Raw genomic sequence first — 16,868 nt, 5'->3', positions numbered from 1 at the left:
GTAAGTCGATCCAAAAATCGAGTTCTGTCTCAACATTTCTCATCAGAAATTACAGGTGCAGGATTTATGCAGAGAATGCTTTGTACTTACCTAAAGCTGGTGCGGAGCGAATGCTTTGTGCCCGCCTAAGGTAGTACGGAACGAATGCTTTGTGCCTACCTAAAGCTGATACGGAGCTAATGCTTTGTACCTGCCTAAGGTGGTACAGAACGAAGACTTTGCACCTGCCTGAGTTGATACAGAACAAAGGCTTTATGCTGCCAATGTGGGTATGTGACGAAGGCTTTGCACCCGTTGCCCTGACACCCATTGTGAAAAACCTGCTGACCATGCCTCGGACACTCCTCTCTTGACCCTGCCAAGTGAAGTTTGGCAAATCTCCACAAAAATTAAGGGGGAGCAAAGGCGGCTGGCAAGGAGGGACCAGGTGCATGGACTAGCATAAAAGACAGCTCTGGAGTGGCTGAACTCTGAAGATCTTCCCCACCAAAAGATCACATGGATCTTTGCAGAGGCCAAGGAACGCCGACTGGACGGGACTCCAGGGACGCTGGACGTCTGTGGACCCGTGGTGGTAGCTATAGCCCCTTTCCTTCCCTTTCCTCCCCATCTTTTCCCAATTTTCTCTCTCTCTCTCTCTATCGCAGGCCGCTTTACAGGCCAAATTAATAAAGTTCCCCCTTGGATTCAAATTTAACTCCCTTGACTTGTTGCATTTTGTGTTTTCTTTTCCTTTTTGCACTCTGAGATCGTAGCTGGTATGAACCATCACGCGTCTGCTCATGAGTGGACCGTGACAGGGGGACATAAGGAATTGGGGTCCCATGGTTGGGTTCCCAGGGCAGTGGCGGTCCCAGGGATGGGCAGTGGCTGGGTTGGCATGTGGGTCACTGCAGCTTCACTGGGTGCCTCAGATTTTGGGGTGACCCAGGAAGCAGATCTGGCAGGCCAGCACTGCCCCTTCGGGTGGCTCACGGCCTGGGGATCATTCCAGGGGGATTCCGGGGTGCTCTGGCTCTGAGCCTCCCCAGCGTTCTCCAGGGGCTTCTTCCTCTCTTTATTGCCATGTCTATCAATTTTTCCCTAAATTTCGCACTCCCCCAGTTCCTGGCTCTTCAGAGCAGATAAAGGGTTTGGGGGACCTAGAGGAGGGTGAGGGGAGAAGGCGATTCGAGAAGGGGTGGGGCTGTGGGGGTGTCCAGCTGTGCCCCCAACACTTTCATTTTCCCTTTACTGCAGCAGAAGCAAGAGGCTGTTTGTGCTCAGAGTCACATGGTGGGGGTGACAGGTTCTGTCCTGGGGGACACAGCTGTCGCTGTTGAGCCGCTAGTAGAGTAAAGAATCCAGTTCTCAGTGGCAAGAAGGAAAGACCTTTATTGTTTTGATTTCATCATATATATAGAGTTTTCAAAGGTCACCCAGATTGGTCAGTCAGAAACCTCCCCCTAGGCCTGATTGGCCAGGCCTGCACCGTCCAGATCTTGAGACACTGTTTTTAATAACATCCAAACTTTATCTTTATTTATAAAACACAAAAGGAATTCTCATGGGAAAGACCTGTGCTAGCCACACACAGCCAGGGGGTTCTGTCCTGGGGACAAGAGTGGAAATAGCGAGCAGCGGCTCTGCCCCGCGGCCGTGCTGGGGCTGGGGGTGACCCCGGCCGGATGGCCACAGTGGCTCCGGACACGCTGTCCCAGCCGCTCCGGACACATGGCCACCGTCGCTGCCGCAGCCCGGGACAGTTGCGCCACTCGCAGCGCCATGGCAGCGCCACCTGCCCCGGTGACCGAGCCCAGCACTCCGCTCCCGCAGGCCCGGCGGCTCCTCCCGGGCTCCCTGCTCTCCCCCAGCCTCCCGCTCCCTCCCTCCCGGCGCCCCCCGCCCGCCCCAGGGCTGAGCCCGGCCGAGGCTCCGCAGCAGCTGCGGGGCTCAGAGCCGCTCGGAGAGCGCCGGCTGCGGGGCTTTGGGCACCGGGGGGCACCGGGCAGGGCTGCGGCGGGGCTGGGCTGGGCTCGGGGGACACCTCAGGCTGTCCCTGGCTCCGTCTCGGGGCTCTCGGGGCTCCAGCTCGGCCCGAGGGGCTCGAGAGCTGCGGGATCGATGCTGATGGGTATGTGGCTGCACCGCCGCAGGTCCCCAGCCCCGGGCCGGGTGTCACCAAGAGGGGACAGTGAGCGGCAGCTCCTTCCCCTCTGCGGGAACAGCTGCGAGGGAAACCAGTTGGTCCCAATCGATTCCGCGTGGAAATTCCCCAATCGATCATTATGTCACCCTCCCCAAGGGACTGAGAGAGCCCCAGAAATCCTGCAAATCCCTCAAGGATCTGCTCAACAACCTGACCTGGACCCTCCTCCTTCCCGAGCTGAACAGGCAGAGCTGAACAAACCCCATTTCTCCCGGTTTAATCGAAGAGCTGCGTTTTGGGTCCAATAAGAGGGAAAAGGGTCCTGTGCCCCCTGGCAGTGGGAGGGGGAATGGGGAGCCCTGGGAGCACTGGGAGCACTGGAACGGGGAGCTCTGGTGGCTCTGGGCAGGGTGGGCACCAATGGGAGCCGGGGGAGGGCGAAACACATGGGGGGTGTCTAAGGGTGGGGATCTCCAGTGTCCCCAGTGTCCCCAGCACCCCCAGTGCCTCCCAGTGTCACAGAACATTCCCGTAGACGCCACTGGGGTCTTGCTGTTGCCCGTGCGGTCCCGGCAGCTCCGCGTAGGTCACCTGGGGGGATGTGGCGTGGGGTGGCCCTGGGAGAGACACCGGTTGGGGGGATCCGGGTGGGAGGTGAAACCCGTGGGTGACGTGTCTCTGTCCCTGTCCCTGTCCCTGTCCCTGTCCCCAATACCCAGACTCACCCCCTGCCCTCGCAGTGCTCACAACCTGGGTGTAAAGAACCTCCTCCTCCGGGGGGGCTGGGGGGACCCTGCGGGGATAACGGGGTGTCTGTGGGGGTGGGGGGTTGTGGGGGTGGGGATAAAAGGGGGTTATGGCTGGAGCCCCCCACTCACGTGTCCTGGGGCTTCCTGGTGGCTACAAAGGAAAGAGAGGAGAGGGGTTAACAATGAGGTCCCTGAAACCCCTGAAACCCTGCAGGACCTCTGACTCCCTCTGGGGTACCCAAACATTCCTGATGCCCTACAGAAACCCTAGTCACCCCAGTCGTCCTCACCCCCCGAGCCCCAAGCCTGGCAGGGACGAAGACCCTCCAAACAGCCCCAGGACCCCTGACAGAACCCCAGCATCCCAACACCTCCCCAAACCTCACACGACTCCGAGCTGAAGTCAATGGGGGCTCCGCCCCCCCGCCAAGTCTTGGGCTGTGACCCCACCCAGCCTGGGGGCTTCCCACCCTCCCCAGGATCCCCATCCAATTTTTACCCACCCACAGGATGCCACCAGCAGCAGCCCATGATGACAACCAGGAAGACGAGAGTACCACCAACCCCTGCGGCCACTGCTGGGGAAACAGAAAGAGATACAATGGGGTCACCCGGAACCCCCAGCGTGTTTCACCCCCAGGACCCCATGAGACTGCACCTGTGCCCCAGTGTCCCCGCGGTGTCACCTCCAGGGCCAGCTCTGGGCTGAATGCCTGGAACACACGGTGCTCATCCAGCTGGTTGGTGGCCATGCACTGGTAGATGCCAGAATGTCCCACATTGATGTCCCCAAGCTCCAGGAGGGGACCCTGGGCCACCTCCTGCCCATCACGCATCCAGGTGAAGGTGACAGGTGCTGAGCCCACCTGCACCGAGCAGCGCAGGGTCATGGGGTCACCTGTGTGCACCTGGAGTGCCGGGGGGCCAGGGGTGATGGTGGCATTGGCCACGGGCACTGCGGGGACAGAGACAGGGCTGAGAGTGGGGATGGGATGAGTGGGATGGGGGGATGGGGTGGATGGGGGGATGGGTGGAATTGAGGATGCCGTCAGTGGGATCTCCCCCAGGCTGGTGGTCCCACTCACCCAGGACAGTGACATTCAGTGTGGGACTCTCGGCCATGCTGTCCCCATCACTGACCCGGCACTGGTAGTGGCCACTGTCATTGTCCCCAACATGGTGTACCTCCAGGCGGTCACCAGTGCCCAGCAGTGTCCCTGAGCCCTCTCGGTGCCAGGAGAAGGACAGGGGACCTGTCCCCTCGGCCACCGTGCAGTTCAGCACCAGGCTGTCACCCAGTGCCACCTGTCCCCCAGCGGGCTGTGCTGACAGGGAAACCCCCGAGACTGGGACCCCTGTGGGGGAAGAACACCAGGGGACAGTGAATGACTTGGGGAAGGTGGATCAGAGAAATGTGGGAGGACCCTAGTAAGGAAGAGATGGGGAAGGCTTGGAAAGTGATGGAAGGGACCCAAGGGAGGGATGGGGGGACCCCAGGGAGGTGTCTGAGGACCCAGCCGGGTGCTGCTCTTCCGCACGGCCCCCCCCTCGGAGCGCACCTCGCAGCTGTAACTGCCCGAGTGGGAGACCCCCACGGCGGGCAGCAGGAGCTGCGGGGACCCCTGCGGGCCCCCCAGCAACTGCCCGTCCCGGTAGAAGAGGTGCAGGAGGGGGGCTCGGGGCCGCAGGGGGCTGGGGGTGCTGAGGCAGCTGAGATTCAGGGGGGACCCCTCGGTGGGCTCGGGAGGACCCTCCAGCTCCAGCACCGGCACCAAGAAGAGCTCTGGGAAGGAGACACAAGTGGGTGTTTTGTGACTCCAAGTCTGCTGGGAAGGATCTGTGGGGGTGTTTGGGTATCAGGGTCCCAGCTGTGGGGTGCTCACCATGCACTGTCACTGGCACTGGCACTGACTTCTCCAGCGCTGACTGTTTGGAGCCCACCTTGGCCTTGCAGTGGTAGCGGCCACTGTGGTGCAGCTGCAGGGGGGACAGGGACAGCTTGGTCCCACCATGGGACCCCCACAATTCCTTCTTCTCATGGTAAAATCGCACCTCAGTGACCAGGTTGTGCTGCCAGCCCCGGCAGCGCAGTGTCACCGTGTCCCCCTCCAGCAGTGTCCCTGCTGACATCTGCAGCACCAGCCGGTCTGTGGGACAGCAGAATCCCCATGGCACTGAGGGGTTCTGAGCTGCAGTGTGTCCAGGGACCCAGAGGACACCAGGGGGAAATCCCATGGCACCTGGATGCACCAGGGCTGTCCCATCACAATGAGATGCACTGGTGTGCACTGGGAGGAACTGGGATGCACTGGAATGTCACCATGAGCAGAAGACAGGCTTTCATCACATGAGGAGTGTGTGACCACCCACGGAGTGCAGCCCACCCAGACCCCATCCCCACTCACCATCTAAGATGCTCACAGGGTTGCTGACCCCGGTGCCAGGTCTCTGACACTTGTAGCTGCCACTCTGGGTGACAAGGAAACAGTCAGTTTTCTTCTGCTCCCAGTTTCGCCCATTCTTGTACCAGGTGATGGCACCAGGAGTCCCCGAGCCCTGGCAGGTCAGTGTCACTCGGTCCCACAGCACTGCTGGCGTCCAGGGGGGATCCACGAGGAGCTGGGGGGTCTGGGCACCTGTGGGTGACAGGGGACACCAGCCTGCCAGGGCCACCGTGGGGCTGGGGACAGCAGGGCAGGGACATGGCATCCCCTGAGGACTCACCAGTGAGGCTGAGGGTCTGGGCTGGAAGGGAGAAGGGAGAGGATCTGGGTGGGGGTGGCACTGTGGGGACAGCAGCCCCTGGGGGATGCTAGTGGGGGCTGTCCCCAAACTGTCCCTGTTCAAACACCCATGGGGCATAGACATCTCAGGGACAGAGAGAGACATCACAGCCACCCTGGGTTGAGGGAGGACATGGGGACACTGTGGACACTCTGGGCATGGAGACTCTATAGACATCCCATGCTGGCAGAGATCACCCTCATCAGCCCCACAGCATCTCCTCCACAATGCCCATCTGTATGGTGCTTGTCCCCTTGTCCCCCTGTCTCCCTGTCCCCCTGTCCCCCTGTCCCCCTGTCCCCCTGTCCCCCTGTCCCTGAGCCCACAGCTGATGCTGTACCAAGGTGCCTATTGCCATATACTTGTCCCCCTATCCCTATTCCCCATTTCTGTCCCCCCATTCCTAACCCCCTGTTCCTGTCCCCACAGCCACCCCATGATCCCCGTCACACCATGGAGTGGCACTGCTTGCTTTGGGGAACTCAGAGGACCCCACAGCCCCCCTGTGCCCCCTCCCCACCGCTCTCTGCCTCACCAGGACCCATCCCTATGCATCAGGCCTGTGCCCAGGGTACTCACCCCACAGGAGCAGTGCCACCTTCCCGGCCATCCCGGTGTCCCCGGCCATCCAGGCTGGCTGTCACATGCTGCTGTCCCCTGGGTGGTGACTCTTCGGATGAAGGGGAAGGAAGCGATTTCACATTTCGTCCCCACGTGTAGGTGGCCCTTGCTGGGGGCAGGGTGGTGACAGGCTGGGGGCAGGCTGGGAACCTGGTGGGACCTGGTGGAAAATAAGGGCCCAGGATTGGGGGGATCAGGAGATGTGGTGAGCCTGGGTTTGTGTCCAGGGGAAACTGGGGGCAGGAATGAGGTCCTGGGAAGGTCCCAGGATTTCCTGGGAGGGGAGTTCCTGGGAATGAAGGTCCAGAGGCATGAAGGTCCTGAGGAGGGGGAGTCACAGGGGTTGGGTTGCCTGGGAATGGGGGTTCAAATATGTAGGGGTCCCTGGGGAAAGCAGGCTCCAGGGAACTCAGGTCATGGGATGGAGGTCCCAGGGATGGGGGTGGTGGGGGAATGGAGGTCCAAGTGGGAATGGATGAAAGGAAGGTCCTGGGAAATGGAGACCCTGGGCAGTGGGAGCCCTGGCATGGTGGTCCCAGGGATGGAGGGACCAAGGCAATGGGGATCCCATGGTTGTGTTCCCAGGGCAATGGAGGTTCCAGGGCAGTGGCTGGGTGAGCACATGGGTCACAGCTCCTTCACTGGCTGCCTCAGATTTTGTGGTGACACAGAGTCCAGCACAGCCCCCCCGGGGTGCTCATAGATTGAGGGGACACCACTGGAAGTCCCAGGGGACTTTGGTTCTTTGCCCCACTCTTTCAGGGTCTTTTTCCTCTATTTCTATATTTTCTTTATTTTCCACACTTTCACACACACACTGCCTCCTGCATTTCCTGACTCCCCAGTCCTGGGGAGCACCTGAGCAGGTAAGAGGTGGGAAATGGGGGTGCAGGGGCTGCAGGGAGCGGGGGGGGGAGCTGTGAGGGATGGGGGTATCCAGCTGTGCCTCCAACACTTTCACTTTCTCTTTCCTGCAGCAGAAGGAAGTGGCTGTTTGTGCTGAGAATCAGACGGGGGGGCAGGTTCTGTCCAGGGGGACACATCCAGGGGGGTCCTGTCCGGGGCAGTCCCTGTTCTGGGGGTGACATGTCCAGGGAGGGTCCTGTCCCAGGGGTGACACATCCCGGCTGGGGGGGTCCTCACCTGGGGGATGGCGGTTCTGGAGGGAACCTGGACACATTCTAGATGGGATGGAAAACTGCAGATTTTTGCCCCTTGGAAATGCCTGGCTTGGCCTCAAATTGCTGACGCAGGGATCAAACTTCCCAAATCTCCAGGGGCTGAAGCTGTTGGGGGCTGCCCTATTCCTCTCCTGCTCTCCATCATCCTCTCTATGGGTTTCTGGCCAGGGGGCTGGGACAAGTTGGGTTTATTGGGTTTTGGGAGAAAACCTGTTCCAGACTTCTCCATCATTGCTGTTCTCCTGGAGGATCTGAGCCTGGAAGAGCAGCTTGGGAATACAGCCCCAGGCAGGAAGGAGCTCCCAAACTCCTCCTCCTTGCAGCCAGTGCCCATCCAAGTGTGGAGCTCAGCCATGGCACAGCCCCACTGCACAGGGATGGGCATTGGCCAGCCCTGCTCTGGCCAGCCCCAGGGGCAGCCAGCACCTGAGGCTCCCACCTGCCCCCTTGACCCCCTTTGATTCTCACAGCTTTAGAGCTGCTCAAAGGTGAGAATTGTGTGGCGGAAAAAGGCCTGGCTGTGGTTTGCTCAGCCCTGCAAGAAGCACAAAAACCAATTGGAGCTCAAGCAGTGGCTCTGCGAGGGCCTTTGATGGTTTTCAGAGCAGGGCTGGGTGGAAACCAACCCTGCAGGGGCAGCTGGGAGGGAACCAGTCCGGAAATGCAGCAATTGATCATTTTGTCCCTCTGGTCAAGGGACCGAGAGAGCCCCAGAACTCCTGCAAAGACAACAAGAATCTGCTCAACAACCTGACCTGGAGCCTCCTCCTTCCTGTCTTGCCATGGGCTGACAGTGGCCGGATGCTCTGCACCCATCAAAGCTGCTCTCTCACTGCCCTGCCCAGTCAGACAGGGAAAGAAAATGGAAAAAGGATTCCTGGGTTAAGATAAAGGACAGGAGAGATCACTCATCAAATCCTCTCACGGGCAAAACAGGCTCAGAATTAGAGATATTCGTTGAATTTATTGCTGACACAATAAGAAAAGGATAATGAGAGGTCAAATAAACCCTTCAAAACACCTTCCCCCCTCCCACCCCTGCTTCCCGAGCTCTCCCTCCAGCAGTACAGGGGGACAGGAATGGGGGTCCCGGGCAGTTCAGCACAGGTTGTTTCTGCCGCTGCTCAGCCAGAGCAGTCACAGTCCTTGCCCTGCTCCGCCAAGGTGGGGTCCCTGCCTGCCACGGGACACAGTTCTGCAGGGATTTCTCCAGCAGGAGTCCTTCCCAGGGGCTGCAGCTCTGCCCCAACTGCTCCCGGCTGTGGCCCTTCCTTCCCCGCGCTCAGTGCCTCGGGAACTGCTCCAGCGGGGGCTTCCCATGGGCTCACAGCCCCTTTCAGGCATCCCCTGCTCGGCCGGGGGCTCCTGCAGAGCTGTAGGGAGGTCTTTGCTCCTCGGGGATCCCCACGGGCTGCCGGGGAATCTCTGGAGTCCCTCGTACCCCTCCTTCCTCCCTGCGCTCGCTGCCTGCAGGGTTGTTCCTATCCCAGCCTCTGGCTCCTCTTGGCTGCCGCAATTCCATCTCTGCCATCCCGTGGATTTCACCTTCCCAACTCTGGGAGCTTCCGCACCAGCCCCCCCCGTCCCCCATTCCCCACCCGCTCCCGGACGTCCCTCGAGTGCCGCGAGCTGGTGGTGACGTTGCCGCGGCAACAGCCGGTCCCGACACATCGCCACAGTGGCTTCGGACACGCTGTCACAATCGCTTCAGACACATCCCAACCGTCGGTTCCATCACAATGTGACAGCCGGCTCCAGGACATCAGGACAGCACCGACGGCGCTGGCACTCGCAGCACGATGGCAGCCGCGACAGCCGGCACAGGACCCAAGTCCCTCCGTCCCAAAGGCTCCCGGGGGTCTCTCCTCCCCCGCCGTCCGCAGCTTCGCCCACCGGGAGTTCAGTCCGTCTATCCCAAGGTCTCCCCGACGGGGCTTCTCAGCTAGGATTTCAGTCCTGCCCTGACCCCCAGTCCCTCCGGCCCCTCCGGCCCCTCCGGCCATGCCCCCTGACACAGCTGGTCCCAGCAGAGGGTCCAGAGCTCCTCCCGGGATCAGTCGGTGCTCGGGGACCACCAGGTGGGGGGTTTGGGTCTCTCATATCATCCTTTCCTGCAGATCACGGGCTCCAGCAAACCCATCGTGATCCTTCAGGATGTGCAAAAACATCCCAGAGTGCTGCCCTCCGTCAGTTACAAACCAAAGACCACCAGAATCATCGGCAAGAACATGGTCCGGGACCTCGTGTAAGGCTGAGCCCTGTGGGGTTTGGAGGAAATGGGTGTCACTGAAGCATCCCAAAATCTTGGGGGACCAGGCATTGGCACAGTGTCCTGGCCACCCCTGGGGATCCTGCCCCCCTGCATCCCTGGTGCCACTGTCACCACTCTTTCCCTTCCTGCCTCCCCCCACACCGGGACAGCCAGGTCCCCACAGCTTCCCCAGCGCTTCCTGCACTGCTCTGGGCTGACCTGGTGGCCGAGTGGGCAGCTCAGACAGCTCAGGGGACACAGGGAGCTGTTGAGGTCTCTGTGCCACTGACCTCTCTCCCTGTGCCCCACAGCATTCCCCAGGAGAAACCCACACCAAGCCTCATCATTCGGGAAAAGGACTATGAGAGGATCAAGGAATCAGCTCAAGCCCCAACCGAGGAGGAGCGTTGGGACAGGCTGAAGACCCTGAAAGCCAGACAGGACGCTGCTTTTGTAGGCATTGCCCCTCCTGCCTCCCCTTTTCCTGCTCCCCACTGAGCTCGAGGGGCGATGGCTTCACCCCTTTGTCCCTCACGTTTTGGGGCTCAGGGGAGGCTGCAGGGCTTGGGGCTCCACTGAGACCTAGGCAGGATCCCTGGAATTGTCCCCATCATCCCCAGCCTTCCAAGGGCATGGGTTGTCTGCCCAGAGGTGTGGCAAAGGGTGCCCATGGCTGTGCCAGGGCCTCAGGAGCCTGTCGTGTCCCTGCTCCATGCAGGGATTGTGGCATCTGAAGAGTGACCCCAGTGAGCCCTTGGGAATGTCCCCAGGATTGGGCAGCACTCCCTGTCCCCCCAGGAGGCCCTGAAAAAGGCCAAGAGCGAGGAGCAGAGAAAGGCAGAATTGCAGAATGATAGGGAGCGTCGGAGAGATGTGGAGGAGGAGCTGAAGGAGGAGGAGCAGAAGCTGCTGCAGCGGGCGACAAGGATGAGGCTGGAGCAGGAGGAAGAGATACGGGAACTGAACGCGGTAGGGCCGGCGCTCCCTGCTGTCACCCAGCACTGCCTGAGCCTCTCCTGCTCCTCGTGCTCCCAGGATCTTCCCCTCCTTCCCTTGCCCTCCCTGCTCTGTGTCCCAGTGTGGCTCAGAGCCACAGACACCTCTTGTCCCCACAGCTGTTCCTCAATGCCAAGTGCAACATGATCCGGGACAAGCAAGTCCTGGAGAAGCGACTGATCAACAAGGAGATGGAGGAGGAGGAGAAGCGCCTGAACAAGATGTTGGAAATGGAGAGGGAGAAGGGCAGGGAGGTCCAGGAGGAGCTGGAGCGCCGCAGGAAGCAGGAGCTGATCAGGTGGGCAGAAGGCTCCCTCTTCCCCGTGGAGTCACCTGGCCCATTCCAACCACACCAGCCCTGTCCAGACCAGAATTCCCACGATGGGGAGCAGGACAGAGCCAGAGGAAACCTTTCTGCTCTTGTATTCCCAGAGCCAGGGAGGACATTGCAAAGCAGATGGAGCAGAATGCAGAGGAGCGGGCGCTGAGGGACGAGGAGAAATTCCAGGAGGGCCAGAGGCAGCTGGAGAAGCTGGAGCAGATGAAGAGGGAAGATCGGAAGGTGGGACCAGGGAACAGGGGGAGCAGGGAGGTTTCCACCTGGTTGGAAAGGGGTGCAAGTGCTGGGTCAGCCACACTTGGGGGTGGTGAGAGCAGCCAGCAGGATCAGGGCTCTGTCCTTTGGGGACATGGTGGATTCCCTGGAAGGTGACCCAAAGCCTGCCTGCTCTGAGTGAGGAGGAGGAGCAGGAGGAGGAGGGAGCTTGCAGCCCCATGGCCTCCAGCCCTGTGTGGTGTTTCCAGGCCTGGGAGCAGAAACAGGAGCGACTAAGGCAAATTCATGCCGAAATTCGACATTTCAACGAGGAGAGCCAGCGGCTGAAGGATGAGAAGCGGGAGAGGGAGAGGCTGGAGGATGAGAGGGTGCTGGAGGAGCAGCGGCAGAAGGCTGTAAGAGCAGTGGGCAGGAGGCTGCCAGTGGGATGGGCAGGGGCTGTGGGAGCTGCCAGGGGGATCTGCCCCACCCCAGGGCTCTGTCCCACCCTGGAGCTCTGTCTCCTTCAGGAGCGCGAGGCTGCCTTGGAGGCAGAGCAGGAGCGACAGCGCCTGGAGAGGGAGAAGGAGCTGGCCCGGCTCAGGGCCACCCAGCAGCGAGCCCAGGACTGGCAGGCAGAGCAGGTGAGTGACCTGGGCACAGGTGATGTGCTCCCCTGCTGCTGTCCCTGTCCCCAGCATGGCAAAGGGGACCCCTGGATGTGGGTGGTCTGCAGGACCCTGGAGCCAGGGCATATCCTGGAGCGGTGCTGGCAGAGCCAAAGCCACGGCCAAGGACTTCCATAGCTGCCCCTGAAGGACACCTGGCCACAGCCTGGCACTGTCCCCTTTTTGGGCAGGATGCTCTGAGGGCCAAGAGGAACCAAGAAGCTGCAGACCGGGAATGGCGGCGGCAAGAGCTGGAGAGGGCGCGGAAGAAGGCTGAGATGGAGCAGCAGCTTCGGCGGGACCGGCTGGAGCAGGTGGCCCACAAAGAGCAGTCCCTCGCCATGCAGATGGAGCAGGACCGCCAGGAATTCCACAGGGTACTCAGGTGAGGCACACAGGGACAAGAGATGACTGAGGAGGTGGCCAGGGGACTCGCAGTGCCAGCTGGTGGCTCTGGGGACTCCAGTGCCAGCCCAGGTGCTGTGCCAGGCATGGGGGCTGTGGTGGGGTCCCTGAGCCAGCCCGGCTCTCCTGCAGGGCCTATCAGGAGCAGCTGGAGCAGGAGAGGCTGGAGCAGGAAAAGAAGGAGCTCCGGCAGCGCGCCCATGCCGAAGAGCTCTGGCAGCAGATCCAGGAGATCCGGCAGCAGCGGCAGCAGGAGCGAGTGGCCTTCCTCGAGGAGGGACGTCTGCAGAAGCAGGCAGCCCAGGAGCGCAACCAGCTCCTCGGCCAGCTCGGGCAGCAGAAGCTGCAGGAGTTCAGGTCAGGGGCTGCCAGTGCTGCTTCTCTGGGCTCACCGAGTCCTTCCTGGTGTCCAGCCTGGACCACCTTCCCAGCTCCCTCTGCAGTCTCAGCAAACAGGACCCAGTGTGGGGCCACAGTCCCAGATTCATCAGGAGCCTGATGGATTCTTTCCTCCACAGAGCCACTGGAATGCCCGACAAGTACTGTGCCCAGGTGGAGCGCAGGGCCCGCAAAGGAGTCAGCGCAGCCCTCTTCTAGGCCCAGCCCCATGAGGAACCAGCTCCAAATCCCTGCAGATTTGGAGCTCCATTTGCATTGACTAAATTTTCCAATAAACAATGGTTTTGAGCAGATGGTGTTTTCCATCCTGCCCTGGCCTCAGGGCTGTTGGGAAGGAGCTGCCCATGGGACTGGAGGAGCTCTGAGGTTCCCTGTCCCACTTGCCCCACTCAGGTGTTACGGCCCAGGGGTTGTGTTATGGGTTTAGAACTGTTAGTGAATTTTCTCAAGAGCTGATGGTGCCAGAAGCTCAAGTGAGCCTGACAGGGAAGGACTGGGAGAAACACCCCATGGTAACTGGCCCAGATGACCCATTGATCCTGGGCATTGACTACCTCAGGAACAGCTACTTCAAAGACCAAAAGGGACATCAATGGGTTTTGGAATCGCTGCTGTGGAGACAGAAAGAATTAAGCAACTGAACTCTTTGCCTGGACTGTCCAGTTGGTCCAGGACATTGCCAAACGAGAGAAGTGACCAAAGCTCTCTCTGTACACTAACTTGTGGATTGCAGACAATGCTCTGTCAGAGTGGCTGGACAGATGGAAAGAGGCCAATTGGCAACTTTGGGTATAGAGAAACCCACCTGGGCGTCCAAAATGTGCAAGACATTGCTGCCTGGGTAGAGAAGCTGATTGTGACAGTCTGCCATGGAGATTCTGCCGAAGAGTGGAGCCAAAGAGGAACATCAGAACAGCAAACAGGCAGAGTGGGCTGCCCAAGTCAAAGTGTCACTGCTAGATCTTGACTGGCAGCACAAGGGAGAGTTTTTTCTGGCTTGATGGGCCCATGAGGCCTCAGGTCATCAGGGCAGAGATGCCACCTCTAAGTGGGTACGGGACCAAGGGGTGGATTTAACCATGTACATTTCCCAGGTGATCCTCAAATGTGAGATATTTGCTGCTGTTAAGCAGGCTAAGACAGTGAAGCCTCTGTGGAATGGTGGGCATTGGAGTAAGTACAGGTGAGGAGTACATGGAGAGGCCTGGCATGTTGATTGCATCACAGTGCCACAGACCCACCAAGGGAAGCGCTGTGTGCTCACCATGGTGGAAGCAATCACCAGGTGGCTGGAGACACACCCAGTGCCTCACGCTACTGCCCAGAACACCATCCTCAGCCTGGGAAAAACAAGTCATGGCATCATGGGCACTCAGAGCTTATTGAGTCAGATCATGGAACTCATTTCAAGAATAGCTTATTTATCACCTGGGCAGAAGAGCACAGCATTGAGTGGGTGTATCACAGCCCATACCATGCACCAGCCACCAGGAAGGTTGAATGGTGTCATGGACTGTTGAAAATCCCTCTGAAGGCTGTGGGTAGGGTGACCTTCCAGCACTGGGATCAGCATGTAGCAAAGGCTACGTGGCCAATCAACAGCAGAGGCAACATCAATGAAGCCGGCCCTGCCCGGTCAGAGTCCCTTCACACTGCAGATGGAGCTAAGGTCCCTGTGGTACACCTGAGAGGTCTGTTAGGGACAACAGTCTGGATTAACCCTGCCTCAGGTGATGCCTAAAACAGGCTACCTGAAATAGAGGCCAAGACAAAGTTAGGAGAATAAAAAGCGGACAGATTTATTCAAGGCCTTCAAGATATATTCAGGGCATGCAAAGCCCCCTCGTGAGGCTACACCCAAAATGGACACCAGATCACAAGCTCTTCACTTTTCATAAGTTCTGTCATATTAGCATATTGGCCCTTAATTCTCCCTTAGGCAATGATGTTAATCACCCCAGGCCTGCTCCCTACCATCTCACTGTTGTTTACATATTTTCAGGCTCTAGGCAAGTAATGTGTCCTTGGATTTCTATTCAGAGGCAATTGTTTTGGCTAAAGGTGCTGAGAACAGAGGTTTTTAGCACTTTATAAGAAGCACAGAACTACACCAAGTTACAGGTATGTGAACAGTAAAAACTAGAAATTCTTAGGGATCACAGGGAAAGGCAAACCCACTCGTGAGTTTCTACTGAAGAACCAGGTTGCACCTGGTGGGTGATGCAGAAAGATGGAGAAATGCAATGTATCTTCAAGGGGACCTTATCTTTGGGTGAGCTGTCCATAACACTGCGCCTGTATCTGTATCTAGATGTGTGTATATACATATACATTTGCATTTGTAAATAAATAATAAATATTCACTTGTAAATATGCATATAACAAGAATAATGCATGTATGCATGTAGTTGAAAAGTCTTAAGTTTGATGTTGATATGGGAAGAAATGCAGGATGGACAATATTATTGGTTTAGGCTTCTCACAGAATTTTTTCCCATTGTCATCGTGAAGGTGCCAGGAGGGGGAGGGGGTGACTCCATGCTGGACAGCCAGCGATCAAGTCACACGAAAAGAGTGGCTGACAGCCCTGGCATAGCAATGGAATCACTTGGAGAGGAGGGGAATAAAGGGTTTTAGCAGCTTTGGTGGTCTATTCCACTTTGGAACCAGGAGCTGTCCGCGGTGCTGCCGGGAGCCGTGCACTCTCACCCTGGGCTTTCTGATCCAGAGCTCAGCACCGCCATCGAGCTCTGCCTGCCTGCCCTGCCTGTGCCCGCTGCTGGCCAGAGGATCCTGGCCATCCCCTGCTGACTCAGACTTGGGCAACGTCCAGTGCTGAGACCGGACAGGACCGTGTGGGTTTGTGGGGGGAGCAGCCACTTCGTTCCCTCTCATACCCGCTAGTTGTTACCAGCCGGGGAAGTTCCGAGCTGACATCAGACGCTGCCCACTATGAGTCAGTCCCTGCAGCCTCTGCCCTGCTGGGGCCACCAGCGCCCTTTGCCAGCTGTGGTCATAACCACAACAAAGGGGAAAAATAGCACTGAGTGGGTGGGAAACTTCCGTTATTGTGTTGTTGGTTCTGTTCTGTTCTGTTCTGTATCTTTTCTGGTAAAGAACCGTTATTCCTTTTTCTACATTTTTGCCCAAAAGACCTGCATTTTTGAAGTTATAATAATTTGGTAAGACGAGTCCTCTTTCCATTCCAGGAAGATTTCTGTCCTCCTTGGCAGACATTTGTCTTTTAAAACAAGACACCTTGAAACACTGAGATGGAAGGTTTTCCCTCCTCTGGAAGAGAACCATCCTTCATGGCCAGGCATCAGGGGCGAAAAAGTGGGATTCTCCCTCCTAAAATTAGGAGCACCTGAGGATTGCTCCCAGGCAAAACCAGCCAGGACCGACAGCTCAGGCTCACCTTGGACTCCCAGGGAAAGAAAGTGAAAGTGTTGGGGTGGCACAGCAGGACACCCCCATTCCCCACAGCGCCTGCACCTCAGCCCCAGCTCCAGACCAGCCCGGTGCCCTCCAGCACTCCCCGAACTGATTCCCCGGAGCTGCTCTGGAGCCTCCGCTGCTCCCGGCCCTGGGGCTGATGGGGGGACGCGGCTGCAGCAGGCGGGACAGGGAGAGTCGACCTGGGACAGGGAGACCAGGATGCCGGAAGGGAGAGAAGTCCTGGGCTAAGAGCCCGCGCGGAGGTCGCGGCTGCCATCGCGCTGCGAGTGCCGGAATTGTCACAGTGTGAGGAAACCGACGGTTGGGATGCGTCTGAATCGACTGTGACAGAGTGCGCGAGGCCACTGTCGCGATGTGCCGGGACCGACTATTGCCATGGCAACGTCCCCAACAGCACCCGGGACACAAGGCGCATCCTAGAACGGGAGGGGAGGGAACGCGGCTTCTCAGGGGATGGCAGAGACGGAATTACCGCAGCGAAGGGGAACAACAGGCTGGGATAGGAACAGCCCTGCAGGTAACGAGCACAGGGAGGAAGGAGGGGCACGAGGGACTCCAGAGATTCCCCGGCAGCCCGTGGGGATCTCCGGAGAGCAGAGACCTCCCTACAGCCCTGCAGGAGCCCCCAGCCGAGCATGGGATGCCTGAAAGGGGCTGTGAGCCCGTGGGAAGCCCCCGCTGGAGCAGTTCCC

At 58.9% G+C, this 16,868-nt stretch overlaps 4 protein-coding genes across 4 annotated transcripts in view; 2 read left to right on the top strand and 2 right to left on the bottom strand.

Moving 5' to 3' along the window:
- LOC146427168 (V-type proton ATPase catalytic subunit A-like) overlaps positions 1 to 1,338 on the top strand; it is a 6,492-nt gene extending 5,154 nt beyond the window's left edge. The window contains exon 6 of the mRNA XM_085082193.1: positions 1,240 to 1,338. Coding sequence (XP_084938319.1) covers positions 1,240 to 1,338 — 99 coding nt within the window. The remainder of the gene's footprint in view (positions 1 to 1,239) is intronic.
- A 2,034-nt stretch (positions 1,339 to 3,372) lies between these two features.
- On the bottom strand, positions 3,373 to 4,384 carry LOC146427167 (uncharacterized). Its single transcript, XM_085082192.1, has 4 exons — positions 3,963 to 4,384; positions 3,786 to 3,832; positions 3,536 to 3,698; positions 3,373 to 3,455 (listed from the first exon to the last, which is right to left on the bottom strand). Exons 1-4 carry the CDS (start codon positions 3,997 to 3,999, stop codon positions 3,373 to 3,375), a joined length of 330 nt encoding a protein of 109 aa, XP_084938318.1. The 5' UTR covers positions 4,000 to 4,384.
- LOC146427166 (low affinity immunoglobulin gamma Fc region receptor III-like) lies at positions 4,010 to 6,572 on the bottom strand. Its single transcript, XM_085082191.1, has 6 exons — positions 6,241 to 6,572; positions 5,602 to 5,622; positions 5,283 to 5,513; positions 4,761 to 5,024; positions 4,391 to 4,660; positions 4,010 to 4,023 (listed from the first exon to the last, which is right to left on the bottom strand). The coding sequence occupies exons 1-6, from the start codon at positions 6,287 to 6,289 to the stop codon at positions 4,010 to 4,012; spliced, it is 849 nt and encodes a 282-aa protein (XP_084938317.1). The 5' UTR covers positions 6,290 to 6,572.
- A 2,400-nt stretch (positions 6,573 to 8,972) lies between these two features.
- Positions 8,973 to 13,008, top strand: LOC146427165 (cilia- and flagella-associated protein 45-like). Its single transcript, XM_085082556.1, has 11 exons — positions 8,973 to 9,382; positions 9,581 to 9,708; positions 10,026 to 10,167; positions 10,513 to 10,683; positions 10,830 to 11,008; positions 11,143 to 11,272; positions 11,515 to 11,661; positions 11,776 to 11,889; positions 12,105 to 12,298; positions 12,451 to 12,675; positions 12,837 to 13,008. The coding sequence occupies exons 1-11, from the start codon at positions 9,263 to 9,265 to the stop codon at positions 12,913 to 12,915; spliced, it is 1,629 nt and encodes a 542-aa protein (XP_084938682.1). The 5' UTR covers positions 8,973 to 9,262; the 3' UTR covers positions 12,916 to 13,008.
- The last annotated feature ends 3,860 nt before the right edge of the window (positions 13,009 to 16,868 follow it).

The sequence above is a fragment of the Lichenostomus cassidix genome, chromosome 25 (assembly GCF_008360975.1).
Source record: "Lichenostomus cassidix isolate B80296 chromosome 25, HeHo_3.0, whole genome shotgun sequence".
NCBI classification, from domain to species: domain Eukaryota; kingdom Metazoa; phylum Chordata; class Aves; order Passeriformes; family Meliphagidae; genus Lichenostomus; species Lichenostomus cassidix.
The sequence above is the reverse complement of the archived record's forward strand: the minus strand, read 5'-3'. Positions and strand labels throughout refer to the sequence as shown.

Coding starts and splice junctions, on each gene's coding strand:
- LOC146427165 (XM_085082556.1), top strand. CDS start 9,263: ATGGCAGCCGCGACAGCCGGCACAGGACCCAAGTCCCTCCGTCCCAAA. Junction 10,168..10,512: donor CCAGACAGGACGCTGCTTTT/GTAGGCATTGCC, acceptor CTGTCCCCCCAG/GAGGCCCTGAAAAAGGCCAA. Junction 12,676..12,836: donor CAGAAGCTGCAGGAGTTCAG/GTCAGGGGCTGC, acceptor TTTCCTCCACAG/AGCCACTGGAATGCCCGACA.
- LOC146427166 (XM_085082191.1), bottom strand. CDS start 6,289: ATGGCCGGGGACACCGGGATGGCCGGGAAGGTGGCACTGCTCCTGTGG. Junction 5,514..5,601: donor CCAGACCCTCAGCCTCACTG/GTGAGTCCTCAG, acceptor TGTCACCCACAG/GTGCCCAGACCCCCCAGCTC. Junction 5,025..5,282: donor CCCTGTGAGCATCTTAGATG/GTGAGTGGGGAT, acceptor GCTGTCCCACAG/ACCGGCTGGTGCTGCAGATG.
- LOC146427167 (XM_085082192.1), bottom strand. CDS start 3,999: ATGGCCGAGAGTCCCACACTGAATGTCACTGTCCTGG. Junction 3,833..3,962: donor ACTGAATGTCACTGTCCTGG/GTGAGTGGGACC, acceptor CTGTCCCCGCAG/TGCCCGTGGCCAATGCCACC. Junction 3,456..3,535: donor GCGGGGACACTGGGGCACAG/GTGCAGTCTCAT, acceptor CTGTTTCCCCAG/CAGTGGCCGCAGGGGTTGGT.